The sequence below is a fragment of the Astyanax mexicanus genome, chromosome 7 (assembly GCF_023375975.1).
Source record: "Astyanax mexicanus isolate ESR-SI-001 chromosome 7, AstMex3_surface, whole genome shotgun sequence".
Lineage (NCBI taxonomy): Eukaryota > Metazoa > Chordata > Actinopteri > Characiformes > Acestrorhamphidae > Astyanax > Astyanax mexicanus.
Genome location: NC_064414.1, coordinates 57,354,087 through 57,378,254, shown reverse-complemented (window position 1 = coordinate 57,378,254; position 24,168 = coordinate 57,354,087). Strand labels below are relative to the sequence as shown.

Genomic DNA, 24,168 nt, shown 5'->3' with positions numbered 1-24,168 from the left:
ACAAAGAGCTAAACTAAACAGACAAGTACAAAACAGGGCTAGGGATATATATACAGGGAATAATACGTAAATATATACAAGATACACAAAGGAAACAAACAGGAACCAAACGTGACTAGAATATAAACAAGAGCGAGAAACTACAAAAAACCAAAGAACGAGAACTAGAGCAATAACGTAAACGTGGCGAGACAGACAACAGGGGAAGGTGCAAAGACCGACAGCAAACATAGATTAACAAGTACTATTTATACTAAACATGAAACACAGAACACCTGGGAAGGGGCGGAGTTACAAATTAGACACACGTAATGGAAAAGTACAAGAGAAACACACTAGGAAACGGGGAAGACACCAGAAAACATAGCGAGGGCGTAACATACAGCATCAGTTGTAAGAAGTGCTTTATTAATAAACCTGATTGAATCACAACACAAAAACAAGATGGTTGTGAAGCACCATATAAATTATATCCACTACCTTCCTGTGATAAGGTGCCCCTCACAAATATCAAAAAGATATCTAAAAAAAAAAAAAACACCCTATGGGTAGTGTTTGGGTGAATGATCTTGGGCACCAGGTAAACGTAGAAAAAATGTGTGAAGGCAAGGAAATCCTTTGAGTTTGGAATTTATTTTTTCACCAGCAGTGGAGATATTTACAAGCGCGCATTTAAAAATAAATAAATAAATAAACAAATAAACAAACAATCGAAAACAAAAAGCCTCTCATCAGAGGTTTAGCTTAAGCATGACTACAAAGTCATAAAAATCAATATATTCCCACACAAGGTAAAGCTAGGCGTCAGCCACCTTCTAGGGCTAGAGCAAAATACCTTTCCCACCTGAACTCCCCAACATCTGTTTCAGAAAGTTTATATACTCTTAGCCCCTCCCCTGAATCTACCATGTCTGATAACAGGTAAGTTACAATTGGAATATACACACAAAAAAGGATACTCAAAAATAAACATGGGCAAAGGTAAAACCAAACAACTTCTAAATGTTCTAGAAATCCACATTAGAACATCACCTGTACAAACACAATTAATAATGCACATAATATCTTTCTTTTAGGTTCTTAACACCCCTCCTCTTCTACAGAGGATGAACTCGCCCATGTTGTACTGTGTAAAAGTTGAGTGTTTTTTAAAAAAAATATGCAATGGAAAAATGGAAAAACGCTACAAATACTGATAAAATAATAGTTTTAATAATATAAACAGAAGTGTTTTGGGGGTATATTTTATTGACAACAGAAAAATCAGAACATTGAGTATATGTGTAATTATAGTAGCTTGTTATCATATATAAGGTGCACATATTAATAAATAAAAAAGTGTTCTAAATATAACATTAACATACAACATTTCTCTTTTTCAGAAATGAAGTGTGTGGTACAATTCTGATTAAATACTGTATAATAAATTACCATGAAATACTGATTCAGGAAAATAACTTAACTAATAAAATAAATTAGAAATAATGATTGTCTATATTAATCACATTCTATTCTTCTTCCAAAAAAGTGTCCTATATACTCTGTATAAATCCAGCTATACAGACATAATACTTACTATAGTAAATATAGAGATTATAAAAGAGATTAAAGAGATATTCTGCAGGAACACATTTTTAACCATATTTACCATATTACACCGGAGAGTTTAGATTAGACATGTTCAGATAGGTGGAGCTGTGTTCAGTCTGATAACAGGATTAAGAGAGGTGTAATCGGATGTTATTGATTAGAAGAGGCCGTTGCTAACTGTGTACTGAACGTTGTACGACCGTCGTCTTCGCCAGCGTCTTCTAACAGCCCCACAACAACCACTCAGCAAAATCTGCAGAAATACATTCAGAATATTAATAATTCTGTATTTATAATATTTCATATAAAAGAGAAGCATAAGAGCAAGTATCAATTCTATTCTAAATTTTTATTTTACTGCTTTTTTAAACTTACACAGAGTAGAATCCAGCAGGGGACGAGGATGATGGCGATCCCGCAGGGGATGATGATGGCCAGCGCCCATCCTGGGAACGCTCCTGAACCTAAGCCGCTAACTTTCAGTATTTCAGTCAGAAACTTGCTTGGTGTTTTGATGTCTCCCTCCACAAAGACGTATTCTGCATCAGCCTGAATCACTGTATCATTAAGCCTGAAGAGAAAATGAACACATTAAATTTTTATCATTTTACAATACCAGTAAAAATCTCACAGGTTCCATTTGCTGATGGATTGAATTTAAGAAACGATAACTTACGTGAAGTTTGCTCGTTGAAAGACAAATGGAGGAGCGCTTGGGTCATTCAGAATTGTGTTCAGCTAAAAAAAGTATAAAGATATTGTTTTAATTGAGGAAACAGTCGTAAAAGTAAGGTACACTGCAACTTTATATATTCAGGCCCGTGCTGTTTCTCCTCATTAAACTCCTTGCTGAGTTGTAGTGGGAGTTATTGCACAGAGAATCCAACATCATGAGCAGAGCTGTGCCAAGACCAGCGCTCTAACCACTATCAGACTGTTTCACACTCACCAGGCCGTTAATAGTGCTTTGGATCACATCGTATGTTCCACTCTGCAGCTGAATGTCCTTATAGATGCTCACGTTGCTGATTTTAAATCCAAAGCTAATTCTGTAGGAGTTGATGCTCGTTTCTGAAAACAATTGCAGAATTAATTCCAACTGGAATGTTATCTTACAGCTCCTAGACCAGGCTGTAACGTCCTCATATAACATCTGAAAATTAAAAGAAACCCTACTCACTCTGAAAGGTGACGTTCTGGATGCTCACTGGTTCGGCCAGTTTTACGGCTCGGGTTACTCGGTTCAGTCGTACGCTGGAGTTCAGGAGGGAATTGGCAGCGTTAAGGATGTCCGCCTCGTTGGGAAGAATGGTCACGTTTTTGAAGACCAGTCTAATATAAATCAATATGCTGCCCATTCTGAAACATGACAAAAAGTGAGATAAAAGTTTAACACTATATGCAAAAGAGACATTTGGACATTTATGCAATGTCCTACAATTTTCAAACTATAAAGGAATAAGCTAAATTAAAATACAAGATACAAAATATGCTTAAAATCCCAGTCTAATTGATGCACTTACACAGATGGAGCTGATGTGCTCTGTGTAGTTGTAGATGTAGTTGTAGTTGTGCTCTGTGTAGTTGTAGATGTAGTTGTAGTTGTGCTCTGTGTAGTTGGAAGAACCGTTGTTGTTGAAGCTACAAAATAACAGAATTAGAGAAACAGATTATATTAAACCTGATCAAAATCTGAACCAATAGTAAGAGGACAGCTGAAATACAGCATATTGTGTCTTTAATTACCAATCTGTGTCTTGAGCTCATTGAAGAAGCTGATGGGTACTTTGGTGTCTCCATCTTGGAAGAAGTACTCCATGTTGCCTTCAATCTGATTTGTTGAGCTTCTGTTTAGAGAAATTAGGGGATTATAATTGTAATTCTATTTACAGAACAATGACATCTAAAGAATAAATAACGTAGGTCAAAGGTCAGATGTATGGAGAACTTACGTGAAGACTGAGCTCTGGGGTTCAAAAAGATCTGAACCAGGTTGATTTAGCAGTGTGTTCAGCTGGAAACAGAAACAACGATATTTAGGTTTAGTAATTTAAGTAATTTTAGGACTAATTTCATTTACTCAGGTAATGTTGTGAGTTTATTTCCTGTCTGCCCTGAGCAAACTCCACCAGTGGAGACGTCATGTGACAGCAGCAATACTGGGCTGTCGCAATAAATGAACCTTCCTTTCATGTGTCCTGGAGCTCCGCCCACCTTAAACAAACTGATGGACATCATCGTGCAGCCTCATCATGAATAGACCACTGTGTATCTGGATGATGTCCTCATTTATTCAGTGATCTGGAGTGAACATGTCTACCAATTGGACTATAACAGGACTATAAGGGAGGTGGGCTCACTGCCGTCCCTCTGAAGTTCCACATGGGGCTTATGGAGACTCAATATCGTGGTTAGAGCATTGGAGAGGATCTTCTCCACCCCAAGAAAAGAAAGTCATCCCCATCTTGAACTGACCTGTTTCTACCCACAACTCGTACAGAAGTTGTTCTGATTGGAAGAATCCGTTGATTAATGTAGACTCACCGCTGTGTTGATGGAGTTCTGCACTTGGGTGTAGGTGCTGTTCCTGAGGTCAGCGCTCTCTGGCATGCTAATATTACTGAGGCTGAATGTGAAGATGACTGCATAGGAGGAGTCTGAAATTTCTGAGGAACAAATCAAACATCATTTAGTGATCAAATAACAGATTCAATCTGGAATTTCTCATCGACTCTGATCAGAACATTCCCAGTAGCTGAGAGGTAAACGTACTCTGATAGCTGATGTTCAGCACGTTAGTAGAATGGTTGAGGTTTGAGAGTCGAGAGTTGAGCAGAGTTGTGGTAGCATTGAGGACCGAACTCTCACTGGGGACGGTAGAGGAGGAATTGAACACCAGCCTGGCAGAAACCACTGCAGCACCAGATCTGGAGGAACAATAAAACATATTAATGGTTTCTGAAGAATGAAGAATAAACAGATATAAATATCAATATTAGAAATTAAACATACATTGTGGAAGGCGTCGCTGTGGAAGTCACCATCAGACTGGTTGTAGTAATTGGAGAAACCGTTGTTGTTGAAGCTACAAAATAACAGAATTAGAGAAACAGATTATATTAAACCTGTTCAAAATCAGAACCAATAGTAAGAGGACAGCTGAAATACAGCATATTGTGTCTTTAATTACCAATCTGTGTCTTGAGCTCATTGAAGAAGCTGATGGGTACTTTGGTGTCTCCATCTTGGAAGAGGTACTCCATGTTGCCTTCAATCTGATTGGCTGAGCTTCTGTTTAGAAAAATTAGGGGACTATAATTGTAATTCTATTTACAGAACAATGACATCTAAAGAAAAAATAACGTAGGTCAAAGGTCAGATGTTTGGAGAACTTACGTGAAGACTGAGCTCTGGGCTTCAAAAAGATCTGCACCAGGTTGATTTAGCAGTGTGTTCAGCTGGAAACAGAAACAACGATATTAAGGTTTAGTAATTTAAGTAATTTTAGTACTAATTACATTTACTCAGGTAATGTTGTGAGTTTATTTCCTGTCTGCCCTGAGCAAACTCCACCAGTGGAGACGTCATGTGACAGCAGCAATACTGGGTTGTAGCAATGAACGACCCTTCCTTTCATGTGTCCTGGAGCTCCGCCCACCTTTAACAAACTGATGGACATCATCCTGCAGCCTCATCATGAATAGAACACTGCGTATCTAGATGATGTCCTCATTTATTCAGTGATCTGGAGTGAACATGTCTACCAATTGGACTATAACAGGACTATAAGGGAGGTGGGCTCACTGCCGTCCCTCTGAAGTTCCACATGGGGCTTATGGAGACTCAATATCATGGTTAGAGCATTGGAGAGGATCTTCTCCACCCCAAGAAAAGAAAGTCATCACCATCTTGAACTGACCTGTTTCTACCCACAACTCGTACAGAAGTTGTTCTGATTGGAAGAATCCATTGATTAATGTAGACTCACCGCTGTGTTGATGGAGTTCTGCACTTGGGTGTAGGTGCTGTTCCTGAGGTCAGCGCTCTCTGGCATGCTGATATTACTGAGGCTGAATGTGAAGATGACTGCATAGGAGGAGTCTGAAATTTCTGAGGAACAAATCAAACATCATTTAGTGATCAAATAACAGATTCAATCTGGAATTTCTCATCGACTCTGATCAGAACATTCCCAGTAGCTGAGAGGTAAACGTACTCTGATAGCTGATGTTCAGCACGTTAGTAGAATGGTTGAGGTTTGAGAGTCGAGAGTTGAGCAGAGTTGTGGTAGCATTGAGGACCGAACTCTCACTGGGGACGGTAGAGGAGGAATTGAACACCAGTCTGGCATAAACCACTGCAGCACCAGATCTGGAGGAAAAATAAAACATATTAATGGTTTCTGAAGAATGAAGAATAAACAGATATAAATGTCAATATTAGAAACTAAACATACATTGTGGAAGGCGTCGCTGTGGAAGTCACCATCAGACTGTTTGTAGTCGTTGGAGAAACCGTTGTTGTTGAAGCTACAAAATAACAGAATTAGAGAAACAGATTATATTAAACCTGTTCAAAATCAGAACCAATAGTAAGAGGACAGCTGAAATACAGCATATTGTGTCTTTAATTACCAATCTGTGTCTTGAGCTCATTGAAGAAGCTGATGGGTACTTTGGTGTCTCCATCTTGGAAGAGGTACTCCATGTTGCCTTCAATCTGATTTGCTGAGCTTCTGTTTAGAGAAATTAGGGGATTATAATTGTAATTCTATTTACAGAACAATGACCTCTAAAGAAAAAATAACATAGGTCAAAGGTCAGATGTTTGGAGAACTTACGTGAAGACTGAGCTCTGGGATTCAAAAAGATCTGCATCAGGTTGATTTAGCAGAGTGTTCAGCTGGAAACAGAAATAACGATATTAAGGTTTAGTAATTTAAGTAATTTTAGTACTAATTACATTTACTCAGGTAATGTTGTGAGTTTATTTCCTGTCTGCCCTGACCAAACTCCACCAGTGGAGACGTCATGTGGCAGCAGCAATACTGGGTTGTAGCAATGAATGACCCTTCCTTTCATGTGTCCTGGATCTCCGCCCACCTTTAACAAACTAATGGACATCATCCTGCAGCCTCATCATGAATAGAACACTGCGCATCTGGATGATGTCCTCATTTTTTCAGTGATCTGGAGTGAACATGTCTACCAATTGGACTATAACAGGACTATAAGGGAGGTGGGCTCACTGCCGTCCCTCTGAAGTTCCACATGGGGCTTATGGAGACTCAATATCATGGGTATAGCATTGGAGAGGATCTTCTCCACCCCAAGAAAAGAAAGTCATCCCCATCTTGAACTGACCTGTTTCTACCCACAACTCGTACATAAGTTTTTCTGATTGGAAGAATCCGTTGATTGATGTAGACTCACCGCTGTGTTGATGGAGTTCTGCACTTGGGTGTAGGTGCTGTTCCTGAGGTCAGCGCTCTCTGGCATGCTGATATTACTGAGGCTGAATGTGAAGATGACTGCATAGGAGGAGTCTGAAATTTCTGAGGAACAAATCAAACATCATTTAGTGATCAAATAACAGATTCAATCTGGAATTTCTCATCGACTCTGATCAGAATATTCCCAGTAGCTGAGAGGTAAACGTACTCTGATAGCTGATGTTCAGCACGTTAGTAGAATGGTTGAGGTTTGAGAGTCGAGAGTTGAGCAGAGTTGTGGTAGCATTGAGGACCAAACTCTCACTGGGGACGGTAGAGGAGGAATTGAACACCAGCCTGGCAGAAACCACTGCAGCACCAGATCTGGAGGAACAATAAAACATATTAATGGTTTCTGAAGAACGAAAAATAAACAGATATAAATATCAATATTAGAAATTAAACATACATTGTGGAAGGCGTCGCTGTGGAAGTCACCATCAGACTGTTTGTAGTCGTTGGAGAAACCGTTGTTGTTGAAGCTACAAAATAACAGAATTAGAGAAACAGATTATATTAAACCTGATCAAAATCAGAACCAATAGTAAGAGGACAGCTGAAATACAGCATATTGTGTCTTTAATTACCAATCTGTGTCTTGAGCTCATTGAAGAAGCTGATGGGTACTTTGGTGTCTCCATCTTGGAAGAGGTACTCCATGTTGCCTTCAATCTGATTGGCTGAGCTTCTGTTTAGAGAAATTAGGGGACTATAATTGTAATTCTATTTACAGAACAATGACATCTAAAGAAAAAATAGTGTAGGTCAAAGGTCAGATGTTTGGAGAACTTACGTGAAGACTGAGCTCTGGGGTTCAAAAAGATCTGCACCAGGTTGATTTAGCAGTGTGTTCAGCTGGAAACAGAAACAACGATATTAAGGTTTAGTAATTTAAGTAGTTTTAGTACTAATTACATTTACTCAGGTAATGTTGTGAGTTTATTTCCTGTCTGCCCTGAGCAAACTCCACCAGTGGAGACGTCATGTGACAGCAGCAATACTGGGTTGTAGCAATGAATGACCCTTCCTTTCATGTGTCCTGGATCTCCGCCCACCTTTAACAAACTGATGGACATCATCCTGCAACCTCATCATGAATAGAACACTGTGTATCTGGATGATGTCCTCATTTATTCAGTGATCTGGAGTGAACATGTCTACCAATTGGACTATAACAGGACTATAAGGGAGGTGGGCTCACTGCCGTCCCTCTGAAGTTCCACATGGGGCTTATGGAGACTCAATATCGTGATTAGAGCATTGGAGAGGATCTTCTCCACCCCAAGAAAAGAAAGTCATCACCATCTTGAACTGACCTGTTTCTACCCACAACTCGTACAGAAGTTGTTCTGATTGGAAGAATCCGTTGATTAATGTAGACTCACCGCTGTGTTGATGGAGTTCTGCACTTGGGTGTAGGTGCTGTTCCTGAGGTCAGCGCTCTCTGGCATGCTGATTTTACTGAGGCTGAATGTGAAGATGACTGCATAGGAGGTGTCTGAAATTTCTGAGAAACAAATCAAACATCATTTAGTGATCAAATAACAGATTCAATCTGGAATTTCTCATCGACTCTGATCAGAACATTCCCAGTAGCTGAGAGGTAAACGTACTCTGATAGCTGATGTTCAGCACGTTAGTAGAATGGTTGAGGTTTGAGAGTCGAGAGTTGAGCAGAGTTGTGGTAGCATTGAGGACCGAACTCTCACTGGGGACGGTAGAGGAGGAATTGAACACCAGCCTGGCAGAAACCACTGCAGCACCAGATCTGGAGGAACAATAAAACATATTAATGGTTTCTGAAGAATGAAGAATAAACAGATATAAATATCAATATTAGAAATTAAACATACATTGTGGAAGGCGTCGCTGTGGAAGTCACCATCAGACTGTTTGTAGTCGTTGGAGAAACCGTTGTTGTTGAAGCTACAAAATAACAGAATTAGAGAAACAGATTATATTAAACCTGATCAAAATCAGAACCAATAGTAAGAGGACAGCTGAAATACAGCATATTGTGTCTTTAATTACCAATCTGTGTCTTGAGCTCATTGAAGAAGCTGATGGGTACTTTGGTGTCTCCATCTTGGAAGAGGTACTCCATGTTGCCTTCAATCTGATTGGCTGAGCTTCTGTTGAGAAAAATTAGGGGACTATAATTGTAATTCTATTTACAGAACAATGACATCTAAAGAAAAAATAACATAGGTCAAAGGTCAGATGTTTGGAGAACTTACGTGAAGACTGAGCTCTGGGGTTCAAAAAGATCTGCACCAGGTTGATTTAGCAGTGTGTTCAGCTGGAAACAGAAACAACGATATTAAGGTTTAGTAATTTAAGTAATTTTAGTACTAATTACATTTGCTCAGGTAATGTTGTGAGTTTATTTCCTGTCTGCCCTGAGCAAACTCCACCAGTGGAGACGTCATGTGACAGCAGCAATACTGGGTTGTAGCAATGAACGACCCTTCCTTTCATGTGTCCTGGAGCTCCGCCCACCTTTAACAAACTGATGGACATCATCCTGCAGCCTCATCATGAATAGAACACTGCGTATCTAGATGATGTCCTCATTTATTCAGTGATCTGGAGTGAACATGTCTACCAATTGGACTATAACAGGACTATAAGGGAGGTGGGCTCACTGCCGTCCCTCTGAAGTTCCACATGGGGCTTATGGAGACTCAAGATCGTGGTTAGAGCATTGGAGAGGATCTTCTCCACCCCAAGAAAAGAAAGTCATCACCATCTTGAACTGACCTGTTTCTACCCACAACTCGTACAGAAGTTGTTCTGATTGGAAGAATCCGTTGATTAATGTAGACTCACCGCTGTGTTGATGAAGTTCGGCACTTGGGTGTAGGTGATGTTCCTGAGGTCAGCGCTCTCTGGCATGCTGATATTACTGAGGCTGAATGTGAAGATGACTGCATAGGAGGTGTCTGAAATTTCTGAGAAACAAATCAAACATCATTTAGTGATCAAATAACAGATTCAATCTGGAATTTCTCATTGACTCTGATCAGAACATTCCCAGTAGCTGAGAGGTAAACGTACTCTGATAGCTGATGTTCAGCACGTTAGTAGAATGGTTGAGGTTTGAGAGTCGAGAGTTGAGCAGAGTTGTGGTAGCATTGAGGACCGAACTCTCACTGGGGACGTTAGAGGAGGAATTGAACACCAGCCTGGCAGAAACCACTGCAGCACCAGATCTGGAGGAACAATAAAACATATTAATGGTTTCTGAAGAATGAAGAATAAACAGATATAAATGTCAATATTAGAAACTAAACATACATTGTGGAAGGCGTCGCTGTGGAAGTCACCATCAGACTGGTTGTAGTAATTGGAGAAACCGTTGTTGTTGAAGCTACAAAATAACAGAATTAGAGAAACAGATTATATTAAACCTGATCAAAATCAGAACCAATAGTAAGAGGACAGCTGAAATACAGCATATTGTGTCTTTAATTACCAATCTGTGTCTTGAGCTCATTGAAGAAGCTGATGGGTACTTTGGTGTCTCCATCTTGGAAGAGGTACTCCATGTTGCCTTCAATCTGATTGGCTGAGCTTCTGTTGAGAAAAATTAGGGGACTATAATTGTAATTCTATTTACAGAACAATGACATCTAAAGAAAAAATAACATAGGTCAAAGGTCAGATGTTTGGAGAACTTACGTGAAGACTGAGCTCTGGGGTTCAAAAAGATCTGCACCAGGTTGATTTAGCAGTGTGTTCAACTGGAAACAGAAACAATGATATTAAGGTTTAGTAATTTAAGTAAGTTTAGTACTAATTACAGTTACTCAGGTAATGTTGTGAGTTTATTTCCTGTCTGCCCTGAGCAAACTCCACCAGTGGAGACGTCATGTGACAGCAGCAATACTGGGTTGTAGCAATGAACGACCCTTCCTTTCATGTGTCCTGGAGCTCTGCCCACCTTTAACAAACTGATGGACATCATCCTGTGGCCTCATCATGAATAGAACACTGCGTATCTAGATGATGTCCTCATTTATTCAGTGATCTGGAGTGAACATGTCTATCAATTGGACTATAACAGGACTATAAGGGAGGTGGGCTCACTGCCGTCCCTCTGAAGTTCCACATGGGGCTTATGGAGACTCAATATCGTGGTTAGAGCATTGGAGAGGATCTTCTCCACCCCAAGAAAAGAAAGTCATCACCATCTTGAACTGACCTGTTTCTACCCACAACTCGTACAGAAGTTGTTCTGATTGGAAGAATCTGTTGATTAATGTAGACTCACCGCTGTGTTGATGGAGTTCTGCACTTGGGTGTAGGTGCTGTTCCTGAGGTCAGCGCTCTCTGGCATGCTGATATTACTGAAGCTGAATGTGAAGATGACTGCATAGGACGTGTCTGAAATTTCTGAGAAACAAATCAAACATCATTTAGTGATCAAATAACAGATTCAATCTGGAATTTCTCATCGACTCTGATCAGAACATTCCCAGTAGCTGAGAGGTAAACATACTCTGATAGCTGATGTTCAGCACGTTAGTAGAATGGTTGAGGTTTGAGAGTCGAGAGTTGAGCAGAGTTGTGGTAGCATTGAGGACCGAACTCTCACTGGGGACGGTAGAGGAGGAATTGAACACCAGCCTGGCAGAAACCACTGCAGCACCAGATCTGGAGGAACAATAAAACATATTAATGGTTTCTGAAGAATGAAGAATAAACAGATATAAATGTCAATATTAGAACCTAAACATACATTGTGGAAGGCGTCGCTGTGGAAGTCACCATCAGACTGGTTGTAGTAATTGGAGAAACCGTTGTTGTTGAAGCTACAAAATAACAGAATTAGAGAAACAGATTATATTAAACCTGATCAAAATCAGAACCAATAGTAAGAGGACAGCTGAAATACAGCATATTGTGTCTTTAATTACCAATCTGTGTCTTGAGCTCATTGAAGAAGCTGATGGGTACTTTGGTGTCTCCATCTTGGAAGAGGTACTCCATGTTGCCTTCAATCTGATTGGCTGAGCTTCTGTTTAGAGAAATTAGGGGACTATAATTGTAATTCTATTTACAGAACAATGACATCTAAAGAAAAAATAACGTAGGTCAAAGGTCAGATGTTTGGAGAACTTACCTGAAGACTGAGCTCTGGGGTTCAAAAGGATCTGCACCAGGTTGATTTAGCAGTGTGTTCAACTGGAAACAGAAACAACGATATTAAGATTTAGTAATTTAAGTAATTTTAGTACTAATTACATTTACTCAGGTAATGTTGTGAGTTTATTTCCTGTCTGCCCTGAGCAAACTCCACCAGTGGAGACGTCATGTGGCAGCAGCAATACTGGGTTGTAGCAATAAATGAACCTTCCTTTAATGTGTCCTGGAGCTCCGCCCACCTTTAACAAACTGATGGACATCATCGTGCAGCCTCATCATGAATAGAACACTGCGTATCTGGATGATGTCCTCATTTATTCAGTGATCTGGAGTGAACATGTCTACCAATTGGACTATAACAGGACTATAAGGGAGGTGGGCTCACTGCCGTCCCTCTGAAGTTCCACATGGGGCTTATGGAGACTCAAGATCGTGGTTAGAGCATTGGAGAGGATCTTCTCCACCCCAAGAAAAGAAAGTCATCCCCATCTTGAACTGACCTGTTTCTACCCACAACTCGTACAGAAGTTGTTCTGATTGGAAGAATCCGTTGATTAATGTAGACTCACCGCTGTGTTGATGGAGTTCTGCACTTGGGTGTAGGTGCTGTTCCTGAGGTCAGCGCTCTCTGGCATGCTGATATTACTGAGGCTGAATGTGAAGATGACTGCATAGGAGGTGTCTGAAATTTCTGAGAAACAAATCAAACATCATTTCGTGATCAAATAACAGATTCAATCTGGAATTTCTCATCGACTCTGATCAGAATATTCCCAGTAGCTGAGAGGTAAACGTACTCTGATAGCTGATGTTCAGCACGTTAGTAGAATGGTTGAGGTTTGAGAGTCGAGAGTTGAGCAGAGTTGTGGTAGCATTGAGGACCGAACTCTCACTGGGGACGTTAGAGGAGGAATTGAACACCAGCCTGGCAGAAACCACTGCAGCACCAGATCTGGAGGAACAATAAAACATATTAATGGTTTCTGAAGAATGAAGAATAAACAGATATAAATATCAATGTTAGAAATTAAACATACATTGTGGAAGGCGTCGCTGTGGAAGTTGAAACTGTTGTTGAATCTGTAGTTTGTTCAATTGTAGGTGCAGTATTTGCTGCTTCTGTAGTTGTTTTAGCTGTTGTTGTATCTGTAGTTTGTTCAGTTGTAGATGCAGTAGTTGTTGGCTCTGTAGTTGTTGAAACTGTTGTTGAATCTGTAGTTTGTTCAGTTGTAGAGGCAGTAGTTGTTGGCTCTGTAATTGTTGAAATGGTTGATGAATCTGTAGTTTGTTCAGTTGTAGAGGCAGTAGTTGTTGCTTCAGTAGTTGTGGTTGCTGCTTCTGTAGTCGTTTGAGCTGTAGTTGTATCTGTAGTTTGTTCAGCTGTAGTTGCAGTAGTTGTTGCTCCAGTAGTTGTGGATGCTGCTTCTGTAGTTGTTAGAGCTGTAGTTGTATCTGTAGTTTGTTCAGTTGTAGATGCAGTAGTTGTTGCTTCAGTAGTTGTGGTTGCTGCTTCTGTAGTCGTTTGAGCTGTAGTTGTATCTGTAGTTTGTTCAGCTGTAGTTGCAGTAGTTGTTGCTTCAGTAGTTGTGGTTGCTGCTTCTGTAGTCGTTTGAGCTGTAGTTGTATCTGTAGTTTGTTCAGTTGTAGATGCAGTAGTTGGTGTTTCAGTAGTAGTGGTTAATGTTTCTGTTGTTGGTTGAGCTGTAGTTGTATCTGCAGTTTGTTTAGTTGTTGATGCAGTAGTTGTTTCTTCAGTAGTAGTTTCAGCTTCTGTAGTAGTTTGAGCAGTTGTTGTATTTGTAGTTTGTGCAGTTGTAGTTGCAGTAGTTGTTGCTTTAGTAGTTGTCGTTGGAGATTCTGTAGTTGTTTGAGCCGTTGTTGTATCTGTAGTTTGTTCAGTTGTAGATGCAGTAGTTGTTGGCTCTGTAGTTGTTGAAACTGTTGTTGTATCTGTAGTTTGTTCAGTTGTACAGGCAGTAGTTGTTGGCTCTGTAGTTGTTGAAATGGTTGATGAATCTGTAGTTTGTTCAGTTGTAGAGGCAGTAGTTGTTGCTCCAGTAGTTGTGGTTGCTGCTTCTGTAGTTGTTAGAGCTGTAGTTGTATCTGTAGTTTGTTCAGTTGTAGATGGAGTAGTTGTTGGCTCTGTAGTTGTTGAAACTGTTGTTGTATCTGTAGTTTGTTCAGTTGTAGATGCAGTAGTTGTTTGCTCTGTAGTTGTTGAAACTGTTGTTGAATCTGTAGTTTGTTCAGCTGTAGTTGCAGTAGTTGTTGCTTCAGTAGTTGTGGTTGCTGCTTCTGTAGTCGTTTGAGCTGTAGTTGTATCTGTAGTTTGTTCAGTTGTAAATGCAGAAGTTGGTGTTTCAGTAGTAGTGGTTGATGTTTCTGTGGGTGTTTGAGCTGTAGTTGTATCTGTAGTTTGTTTAGTTGTATATGCAGTAGTTGGTGTTTCAGTAGTAGTGGTTAATGTTTCTGTTGTTGTTTGAGCTGTAGTTGTATCTGCAGTTTGTTTAGTTGTAGATGCAGTAGTTGTTGGTTCTGTAGTTGTTGAAATGGTTGAGGAATTTGTAGTTTGTTCAGTTGTAGATGAAGTAGTTTTTGCTTCAGTAGTAGTGGTTGCTGCTTCTGTAGTTGTTTGAGCTGTTGTTGTATCTGAAGTTTGTTCAGTTGTAGATGCAGTAGTTGTTGGCTCTGTAGTTGTTGAAACTGTTGTTGAATCTGTAGTTTGTTCAGTTGTAGAGGCAGTAGTTGTTGGCTCTGTAGTTGTTGAAACTGTTGTTGAATCTGTACTTTGTTCAGTTGTAGATCCAGTAGTTTTTGCTTCAGTAGTAGTGGTTGCTGCTTCTGTAGTTGTTTGAGCTGTTGTTGTATCTGTAGTTTGTTCAGTTGTAGATGCAGTAGTTGTTGGCTCTGTAGTTGTTGAAACTGTTGTTGAATCTGTAGTTTGTTCAGTTGTATAGGCAGTAGTTGTTGGTTCTGTAGTTGTTGAAACTGTTGTTGTTTCTGTAGTTTGTTCAGTTGTAGATGCAGTAGTTTTTGCTTCAGTAGTAGTGGTTGCTGCTTCTGTAGTTGTTTGAGCTGTTGTTGTATCTGTAGTTTGTTCAGTTGTAGATGCAGTAGTTGTTGGCTCTGTAGTTGTTGAAACTATTGTTGAATCTGTAGTGTGTTCAGTTGTAGAGGCAGTAGTTGTTGGTTCTGTAGTTGTTGAAACTGTTGTTGAATCTGTAGTTTGTTCAGTTGTAGATGCAGTAGTTGTTGCTTCAGTAGTAGTGGTTGCTGCTTCTGTAGTTGTTTGAGCTGTTGTTGTATCTGTAGTTTGTTCAGTTGTAGATGCAGTAGTTGTTGGCTCTGTAGTTGTTGAAACTGTTGTTGTATCTGTAGTTTGTTCAGTTGTAGATGCAGTAGTTGTTGGCTCTGTAGTTGTTGAAACTGTTGTTGAATCTGTAGTTTGTTCAGTTGTAGATGCAGTAGTTGTTGAAACTGTTGTTGAATCTGTAGTTTGTTCAGTTGTAGAGGCAGTAGTTGTTGGCTCTGTAGTTGTTGAAACTGTTGTTGAATCTGTAGTTTGTTCAGTTGTAGAGGCAGTAGTTGTTGGCTCTGTAGTTGTTGAAACTGTTGTTGTATCTGTAGTTTGTTCAGTTGTAGAGGCAGTAGTTGTTGGCTCTGTAGTTGTTGAAACTGTTGTTGAATCTGTAGTTTGTTCAGTTGTATAGGCAGTAGTTGTTGGTTCTGTAGTTGTTGAAACTGTTGTTGTTTCTGTAGTTTGTTCAGTTGTAGATGCAGTAGTTTTTGCTTCAGTAGTAGTGGTTGCTGCTTCTGTAGTTGTTTGAGCTGTTGTTGTATCTGCAGTTTGTTTAGTTGTTGATGCAGTAGTTGTTTCTTCAGTAGTAGTTTCAGCTTCTGTAGTAGTTTGAGCAGTTGTTGTATTTGTAGTTTGTGCAGTTGTAGTTGCAGTAGTTGTTGCTTTAGTAGTTGTCGTTGGAGATTCTGTAGTTGTTTGAGCCGTTGTTGTATCTGTAGTTTGTTCAGTTGTAGATGCAGTAGTTGTTGGCTCTGTAGTTGTTGAAACTGTTGTTGTATCTGTAGTTTGTTCAGTTGTACAGGCAGTAGTTGTTGGGTCTGTAGTTGTTGAAATGGTTGATGAATCTGTAGTTTGTTCAGTTGTAGAGGCAGTAGTTGTTGCTCCAGTAGTTATGTTTGCTGCTTCTGTAGTTGTTAGAGCTGTAGTTGTATCTGTAGTTTGTTCAGTTGTAGATGGAGTAGTTGTTGGCTCTGTAGTTGTTGAAACTGTTGTTGTATCTGTAGTTTGTTCAGTTGTAGATGCAGTAGTTGTTTGCTCTGTAGTTGTTGAAACTGTTGTTGAATCTGTAGTTTGTTCAGCTGTAGTTGCAGTAGTTGTTGCTTCAGTAGTTGTGGTTGCTGCTTCTGTAGTCGTTTGAGCTGTAGTTGTATCTGTAGTTTGTTCAGTTGTAAATGCAGAAGTTGGTGTTTCAGTAGTAGTGGTTGATGTTTCTGTGGGTGTTTGAGCTGTAGTTGTATCTGTAGTTTGTTTAGTTGTATATGCAGTAGTTGGTGTTTCAGTAGTAGTGGTTAATGTTTCTGTTGTTGTTTGAGCTGTAGTTGTATCTGCAGTTTGTTTAGTTGTAGATGCAGTAGTTGTTGGTTCTGTAGTTGTTGAAATGGTTGAGGAATTTGTAGTTTGTTCAGTTGTAGATGAAGTAGTTTTTGCTTCAGAAGTAGTGGTTGCTGCTTCTGTAGTTGTTTGAGCTGTTGTTGTATCTGAAGTTTGTTCAGTTGTAGATGCAGTAGTTGTTGGCTCTGTAGTTGTTGAAACTGTTGTTGAATCTGTAGTTTGTTCAGTTGTAGAGGCAGTAGTTGTTGGCTCTGTAGTTGTTGAAACTGTTGTTGAATCTGTACTTTGTTCAGTTGTAGATCCAGTAGTTTTTGCTTCAGTAGTAGTGGTTGCTGCTTCTGTAGTTGTTTGAGCTGTTGTTGTATCTGTAGTTTGTTCAGTTGTAGATGCAGTAGTTGTTGGCTCTGTAGTTGTTGAAACTGTTGTTGAATCTGTAGTTTGTTCAGTTGTATAGGCAGTAGTTGTTGGTTCTGTAGTTGTTGAAACTGTTGTTGTTTCTGTAGTTTGTTCAGTTGTAGATGCAGTAGTTTTTGCTTCAGTAGTAGTGGTTGCTGCTTCTGTAGTTGTTTGAGCTGTTGTTGTATCTGTAGTTTGTTCAGTTGTAGATGCAGTAGTTGTTGGCTCTGTAGTTGTTGAAACTATTGTTGAATCTGTAGTGTGTTCAGTTGTAGAGGCAGTAGTTGTTGGTTCTGTAGTTGTTGAAACTGTTGTTGAATCTGTAGTTTGTTCAGTTGTAGATGCAGTAGTTGTTGCTTCAGTAGTAGTGGTTGCTGCTTCTGTAGTTGTTTGAGCTGTTGTTGTATCTGTAGTTTGTTCAGTTGTAGATGCAGTAGTTGTTGGCTCTGTAGTTGTTGAAACTGTTGTTGTATCTGTAGTTTGTTCAGTTGTAGATGCAGTAGTTGTTGGCTCTGTAGTTGTTGAAACTGTTGTTGAATCTGTAGTTTGTTCAGTTGTAGATGCAGTAGTTGTTGAAACTGTTGTTGAATCTGTAGTTTGTTCAGTTGTAGAGGCAGTAGTTGTTGGCTCTGTAGTTGTTGAAACTGTTGTTGAATCTGTAGTTTGTTCAGTTGTAGAGGCAGTAGTTGTTGGCTCTGTAGTTGTTGAAACTGTTGTTGTATCTGTAGTTTGTTCAGTTGTAGAGGCAGTAGTTGTTGGCTCTGTAGTTGTTGAAACTGTTGTTGAATCTGTAGTTTGTTCAGTTGTATAGGCAGTAGTTGTTGGTTCTGTAGTTGTTGAAACTGTTGTTGTTTCTGTAGTTTGTTCAGTTGTAGATGCAGTAGTTTTTGCTTCAGTAGTAGTGGTTGCTGCTTCTGTAGTTGTTTGAGCTGTTGTTGTATCTGTAGTTTGTTCAGTTGTAGATGCAGTAGTTGTTGCTTCTGTAGTTGTTGAAACTGTTGTTGTATCTGTAGTTTTTGCTTCAGTAGTAGTGGTTGCTGCTTCTGTAGTTGTTAGAGCTGTTGTTGTATCTGTAGTTTGTTCAGTTGTAGATGCAGTAGTTTTTGCTTCAGTAGTAGTGGTTGCTTCTTCTGTAGTTGTTTGAGCTGTTGTTGTATCTGTAGTTTGTTCAGTTGTAGATGCAGTAGTTGTTGGCTCTGTAGTTGTTGAAACTGTTGTTGAATCTGTAGTCTGTTCAGTTGTAGAGGCAGTAGTTGTTGGCTCTGTAGTTGTTGAAACTGTTGTTGAATCTGTAGTTTGTTCAGTTGTAGATGCAGTAGTTTTTGCTTCAGTAATAGTGGTTGCTGCTTCTGTAGTTGTTTGAGCTGTTGTTGTATCTGTAGTTTGTTCAGTTGTAGATGCAGTAGTTGTTGGCTCTGTAGTTGTTGAAACTGTTGTTGAATCTGTAGTTTGTTCAGTTGTAGATGCAGTAGTTGTTGCTTCAGTAGTAGTGGTTGCTGCTTCTGTAGTTGTTAGAGCTGTTGTTGTATCTGTAGTTTGTTCAGTTGTAGATGCAGTAGTTGTTGGCTCTGTAGTTGTTGAAACTGTTGTTGAATCTGTAGTTTGTTCAGTTGTAGAGGCAGTAGTTGTTGGCTCTGTAGTTGTTGAAACTGTTGTTGAATCTGTAGTTTGTTCAGTTGTAGATGCAGTAGTTTTTGCTTCAGTAGTAGTGGTTGCTGCTTCTGTAGTTGTTTGAGCTGTTGTTGTATCTGTAGTTTGTTCAGTTGTAGATGCAGTAGTTGTTGGCTCTGTAGTTGTTGAAACTGTTGTTGAATCTGTAGTTTGTTCAGTTGTATAGGCAGTAGTTGTTGGTTCTGTAGTTGTTGAAACTGTTGTTGTTTCTGTAGTTTGTTCAGTTGTAGATGCAGTAGTTTTTGCTTCAGTAGTAGTGGTTGCTGCTTCTGTAGTTGTTTGAGCTGTTGTTGTATCTGTAGTTTGTTCAGTTGTAGATGCAGTAGTTGTTGGCTCTGTAGTTGTTGAAACTATTGTTGAATCTGTAGTGTGTTCAGTTGTAGAGGCAGTAGTTGTTGGTTCTGTAGTTGTTGAAACTGTTGTTGAATCTGTAGTTTGTTCAGTTGTAGATGCAGTAGTTGTTGCTTCAGTAGTAGTGGTTGCTGCTTCTGTAGTTGTTTGAGCTGTTGTTGTATCTGTAGTTTGTTCAGTTGTAGATGCAGTAGTTGTTGGCTCTGTAGTTGTTGAAACTGTTGTTGTATCTGTAGTTTGTTCAGTTGTAGATGCAGTAGTTGTTGGCTCTGTAGTTGTTGAAACTGTTGTTGAATCTGTAGTTTGTTCAGTTGTAGATGCAGTAGTTGTTGAAACTGTTGTTGAATCTGTAGTTTGTTCAGTTGTAGAGGCAGTAGTTGTTGGCTCTGTAGTTGTTGAAACTGTTGTTGAATCTGTAGTTTGTTCAGTTGTAGATGCAGTAGTTGTTGGCTCTGTAGTTGTTGAAACTGTTGTTGAATCTGTAGTTTGTTCAGTTGTAGATGCAGTAATTGTTGGCTCTGTAGTTGTTGAAACTGTTGTTGAATCTGTAGTTTGTTCAGTTGTAGAGGCAGTAGTTGTTGGCTCTGTAGTTGTTGAAACTGTTGTTGAATCTGTAGTTTGTTCAGTTGTAGATGCAGTAGTTTTTGCTTCAGTAGTAGTGGTTGCTGCTTCTGTAGTTGTTTGAGCTGTTGTTGTATCTGTAGTTTGTTCAGTTGTAGATGCAGTAGTTGTTGCTTCAGTAGTAGTGGTTGCTGCTTTTGTAGTTGTTAGAGCTGTTGTTGTATCCGTAGTTTGTTCAGTTGTAGATGCAGTAGTTTTTGCTTCAGTAGTAGTGGTTGCTGCTTCTGTAGTTGTTTGAGCTGTTGTTGTATCTGTAGTTTGTTCAGTTGTAGATGCAGTAGTTGTTGGCTCTGTAGTTGTTGAAACTGTTGTTGTATCTGTAATTTTTGCTTCAGTAGTAGTGGTTGCTGCTTCTGTAGTTGTTAGAGCTGTTGTTGTATCTGTAGTTTGTTCAGTTGTAGATGCAGTAGTTTTTGCTTCAGTAGTAGTGGTTGCTGCTTCTGTAGTTGTTTGAGCTGTTGTTGTATCTGTAGTTTGTTCAGTTGTAGATGCAGTAGTTGTTGGTTCTGTAGTTGTTGAAACTGTTGATGTATCTGTAGTTTGTTCAGTTGTAGATGCAGTAGTTGTTGGCTCTGTAGTTGTTGAAACTGTTGTTGTATCTGTAGTTTGTTCAGTTGTAGATGCAGTAGTTGTTGGCTCTGTAGTTGTTGAAACTGTTGTTGAATCTGTAGTTTGTTCAGTTGTAGAGGCAGTAGTTGTTGGCTCTGTAGTTGTTGAAACTGTTGTTGAATCTGTAGTTTGTTCAGTTGTAGATGCAGTAGTTTTTGCTTCAGTAGTAGTGGTTGCTGCTTCTGTAGTTGTTTGAGCTGTTGTTGTATCTGTAGTTTGTTCAGTTGTAGATGCAGTAGTTGTTGGCTCTGTAGTTGTTGAAACTGTTGTTGAATCTGTAGTTTGTTCAGTTGTAGAGGCAGTAGTTGTTGGCTCTGTAGTTGTTGAAACTGTTGTTGAATCTGTAGTTTGTTCAGTTGTAGATGCAGTAGTTTTTGCTTCAGTAGTAGTGGTTGCTGCTTCTGTAGTTGTTTGAGCTGTTGTTGTATCTGTAGTTTGTTCAGTTGTAGATGCAGTAGTTGTTGGCTCTGTAGTTGTTGAAACTGTTGTTGAATCTGTAGTTTGTTCAGTTGTAGATGCAGTAGTTGTTGCTTCAGTAGTAGTGGTTGCTGCTTCTGTAGTTGTTTGAGCTGTTGTTGTATCTGTAGTTTGTTCAGTTGTAGATGCAGTAGTTGTTGGCTCTGTAGTTGTTGAAACTGTTGTTGTATCTGTAGTTTGTTCAGTTGTAGAGGCAGTAGTTGTTGGCTCTGTAGTTGTTGAAACTGTTGTTGAATCTGTAGTTTGTTCAGTTGTATAGGCAGTAGTTGTTGGTTCTGTAGTTGTTGAAACTGTTGTTGTATTTGTAGTTTGTTCAGTTGTAGATGCAGTAGTTTTTGCTTCAGTAGTAGTGGTTGCTGCTTCTGTAGTTGTTTGAGCTGTTGTTGTATCTGTAGTTTGTTCAGTTGTAGATGCAGTAGTTGTTGGTTCTGTAGTTGTTGAAACTGTTGTTGTATCTGTAGTTTTTGCTTCAGTAGTAGTGGTTGCTGCTTCTGTAGTTGTTAGAGCTGTTGTTGTATCTGTAGTTTGTTCAGTTGTAGATGCAGTAGTTTTTGCTTCAGTAGTAGTGGTTGCTTCTTCTGTAGTTGTTTGAGCTGTTGTTGTATCTGTAGTTTGTTCAGTTGTAGATGCAGTAGTTGTTGGCTCTGTAGTTGTTGAAAATGTTGTTGAATCTGTAGTTTGTTCAGTTGTAGAGGCAGTAGTTGTTGGCTCTGTAGTTGTTGAAACTGTTGTTGAATCTGTAGTTTGTTCAGTTGTAGATGCAGTAGTTTTTGCTTCAGTAGTAGTGGTTGCTGCTTCTGTAGTTGTTTGAGCTGTTGTTGTATCTGTAGTTTGTTCAGTTGTAGATGCAGTAGTTGTTGGCTCTGTAGTTGTTGAAACTGTTGTTGAATCTGTAGTTTGTTCAGTTGTAGATGCAGTAGTTGTTGCTTCAGTAGTAGTGGTTGCTGCTTCTGTAGTTGTTAGAGCTGTTGTTGTATCTGTAGTTTGTTCAGTTGTAGATGCAGTAGTTGTTGGCTCTGTAGTTGTAGAAACTGTTGTTGAATCTGTAGTTTGTTCAGTTGTAGAGGCAGTAGTTGTTGGCTCTGTAGTTGTTGAAACTGTTGTTGAATCTGTAGTTTGTTCAGTTGTAGAGGCAGTAGTTGTTGGCTCTGTAGTTGTTGAAACTGTTGTTGTATCTGTAGTTTGTTCAGTTGTAGAGGCAGTAGTTGTTGGCTCTGTAGTTGTTGAAACTGTTGTTGAATCTGTAGTTTGTTCAGTTGTATAGGCAGTAGTTGTTGGTTCTGTAGTTGTTGAAACTGTTGTTGTTTCTGTAGTTTGTTCAGTTGTAGATGCAGTAGTTTTTGCTTCAGTAGTAGTGGTTGCTGCTTCTGTAGTTGTTTGAGCTGTTGTTGTATCTGTAGTTTGTTCAGTTGTAGATGCAGTAGTTGTTGGTTCTGTAGTTGTTGAAACTGTTGTTGTATCTGTAGTTTTTGCTTCAGTAGTAGTGGTTGCTGCTTCTGTAGTTGTTAGAGCTGTTGTTGTATCTGTAGTTTGTTCAGTTGTAGATGAAGTAGTTTTTGCTTCAGTAGTAGTGGTTGCTTCTTCTGTAGTTGTTTGAGCTGTTGTTGTATCTGTAGTTTGTTCAGTTGTAGATGCAGTAGTTGTTGGCTCTGTAGTTGTTGAAACTGTTGTTGAATCTGTAGTTTGTTCAGTTGTAGAGGCAGTAGTTGTTGGCTCTGTAGTTGTTGAAACTGTTGTTGAATCTGTAGTTTGTTCAGTTGTAGATGCAGTAGTTTTTGCTTCAGTAGTAGTGGTTGCTGCTTCTGTAGTTGTTTGAGCTGTTGTTGTATCTGTAGTTTGTTCAGTTGTAGATGCAGTAGTTGTTGGCTCTGTAGTTGTTGAAACTGTTGTTGAATCTGTAGTTTGTTCAGTTGTAGATGCAGTAGTTGTTGCTTCAGTAGTAGTGGTTGCTGCTTCTGTAGTTGTTAGAGCTGTTGTTGTATCTGTAGTTTGTTCAGTTGTAGATGCAGTAGTTGTTGGCTCTGTAGTTGTTGAAATTGTTGTTGAATCTGTAGTTTGTTCAGTTGTAGAGGCAGTAGTTGTTGGCTCTGTAGTTGTTGAAACTGTTGTTGAATCTGTAGTTTGTTCAGTTGTAGAGGCAGTAGTTGTTGGCTCTGTAGTTGTTGAAACTGTTGTTGAATCTGTAGTTTGTTCAGTTGTAGATGCAGTAGTTTTTGCTTCAGTAGTAGTGGTTGCTGCTTCTGTAGTTGTTTGAGCTGTTGTTGTATCTGTTGTTTGTTCAGTTGTAGATGCAGTAGTTGTTGGCTCTGTAGTTGTTGAAACTGTTGTTGAATCTGTAGTTTGTTGAGTTGTAGATGCAGTAGTTGTTGCTTCAGTAGTAGTGGTTGCTGCTTCTGTAGTTGTTAGAGCTGTTGTTGTATCTGTAGGTTGTTCAGTTGTAGATGCAGAAGTTTTTGCTTCAGTAGTAGTGGTTGCTGCTTCTGTAGTTGTTTGAGCTGTTGTTGTATCTGTAGTTTGTTCTGTTGTAGATGCAGTAGTTGTTGGCTCTGTAGTTGTTGAAACTGTTGTTGTATCTGTAGTTTTTGCTTCAGTAGTAGTGGTTGCTGCTTCTGTAGTTGTTAGAGCTGTTGTTGTATCTGTAGTTTGTTCAGTTGTAGATGCAGTAGTTTTTGCTTCAGTAGTAGTGGTTGCTGCTTCTGTAGTTGTTTGAGCTGTTGTTGTATCTGTAGTTTGTACAGTTGTAGATGCAGTAGTTGTTGGCTCTGTAGTTGTTGAAACTGTTGTTGAATCTGTAGTTTGTTCAGTTGTAGATGCAGTAGTTGTTGCTTCAGTAGTAGTGGTTGCTGCTTCTGTAGTTGTTAGAGCTGTTGTTGTATCTGTAGTTTGTTCAGTTGTAGATGCAGTAGTTTTTGCTTCAGTAGTAGTGGTTGCTGCTTCTGTAGTTGTTTGAGCTGTTGTTGTATCTGTAGTTTGTTCAGTTGTAGATGCAGTAGTTGTTGGCTTTGTAGTTGTTGAAATTGTTGTTGTATCTGTAGTTTTTGCTTCAGTAGTAGTGGTTGCTGCTTCTGTAGTTGTTAGAGCTGTTGTTGTATCTGTAGTTTGTTCAGTTGTAGATGCAGTAGTTTTTGCTTCAGTAGTAGTGGTTGCTGCTTCTGTAGTTGTTTGAGCTGTTGTTGTATCTGTA

At 39.4% G+C, this 24,168-nt stretch overlaps 1 protein-coding gene and 1 long non-coding RNA gene across 2 annotated transcripts in view; both read right to left on the bottom strand.

Annotated features, from left to right (window-relative positions):
• Positions 1-614: 614 nt before the first annotated feature.
• LOC111196798 (serine-rich adhesin for platelets) overlaps positions 615-24,168 on the bottom strand; it is a 113,790-nt gene continuing 90,236 nt past the window's right edge. The window contains exons 13-27 of the mRNA XM_049481703.1: positions 11,583-11,737; positions 11,355-11,476; positions 10,763-10,824; positions 10,557-10,657; positions 10,379-10,451; positions 8,695-8,849; positions 8,467-8,588; positions 6,431-6,492; positions 6,225-6,325; positions 3,114-3,231; positions 2,771-2,949; positions 2,540-2,661; positions 2,267-2,328; positions 1,966-2,161; positions 615-1,843 (exon numbers count right to left, since the gene is read on the bottom strand). Of these exons, the coding sequence (XP_049337660.1) occupies positions 1,748-1,843; positions 1,966-2,161; positions 2,267-2,328; positions 2,540-2,661; positions 2,771-2,949; positions 3,114-3,231; positions 6,225-6,325; positions 6,431-6,492; positions 8,467-8,588; positions 8,695-8,849; positions 10,379-10,451; positions 10,557-10,657; positions 10,763-10,824; positions 11,355-11,476; positions 11,583-11,737 (1,726 nt within the window). The 3' untranslated portion in view covers positions 615-1,747. The remainder of the gene's footprint in view (positions 1,844-1,965; positions 2,162-2,266; positions 2,329-2,539; positions 2,662-2,770; positions 2,950-3,113; positions 3,232-6,224; positions 6,326-6,430; positions 6,493-8,466; positions 8,589-8,694; positions 8,850-10,378; positions 10,452-10,556; positions 10,658-10,762; positions 10,825-11,354; positions 11,477-11,582; positions 11,738-24,168) is intronic.
• LOC125803009 (uncharacterized) lies at positions 12,207-13,115 on the bottom strand. Its single transcript, XR_007440063.1, has 3 exons — positions 13,027-13,115; positions 12,799-12,920; positions 12,207-12,268 (listed from the first exon to the last, which is right to left on the bottom strand). It is a non-coding gene; the product is annotated as an uncharacterized LOC125803009 (long non-coding RNA).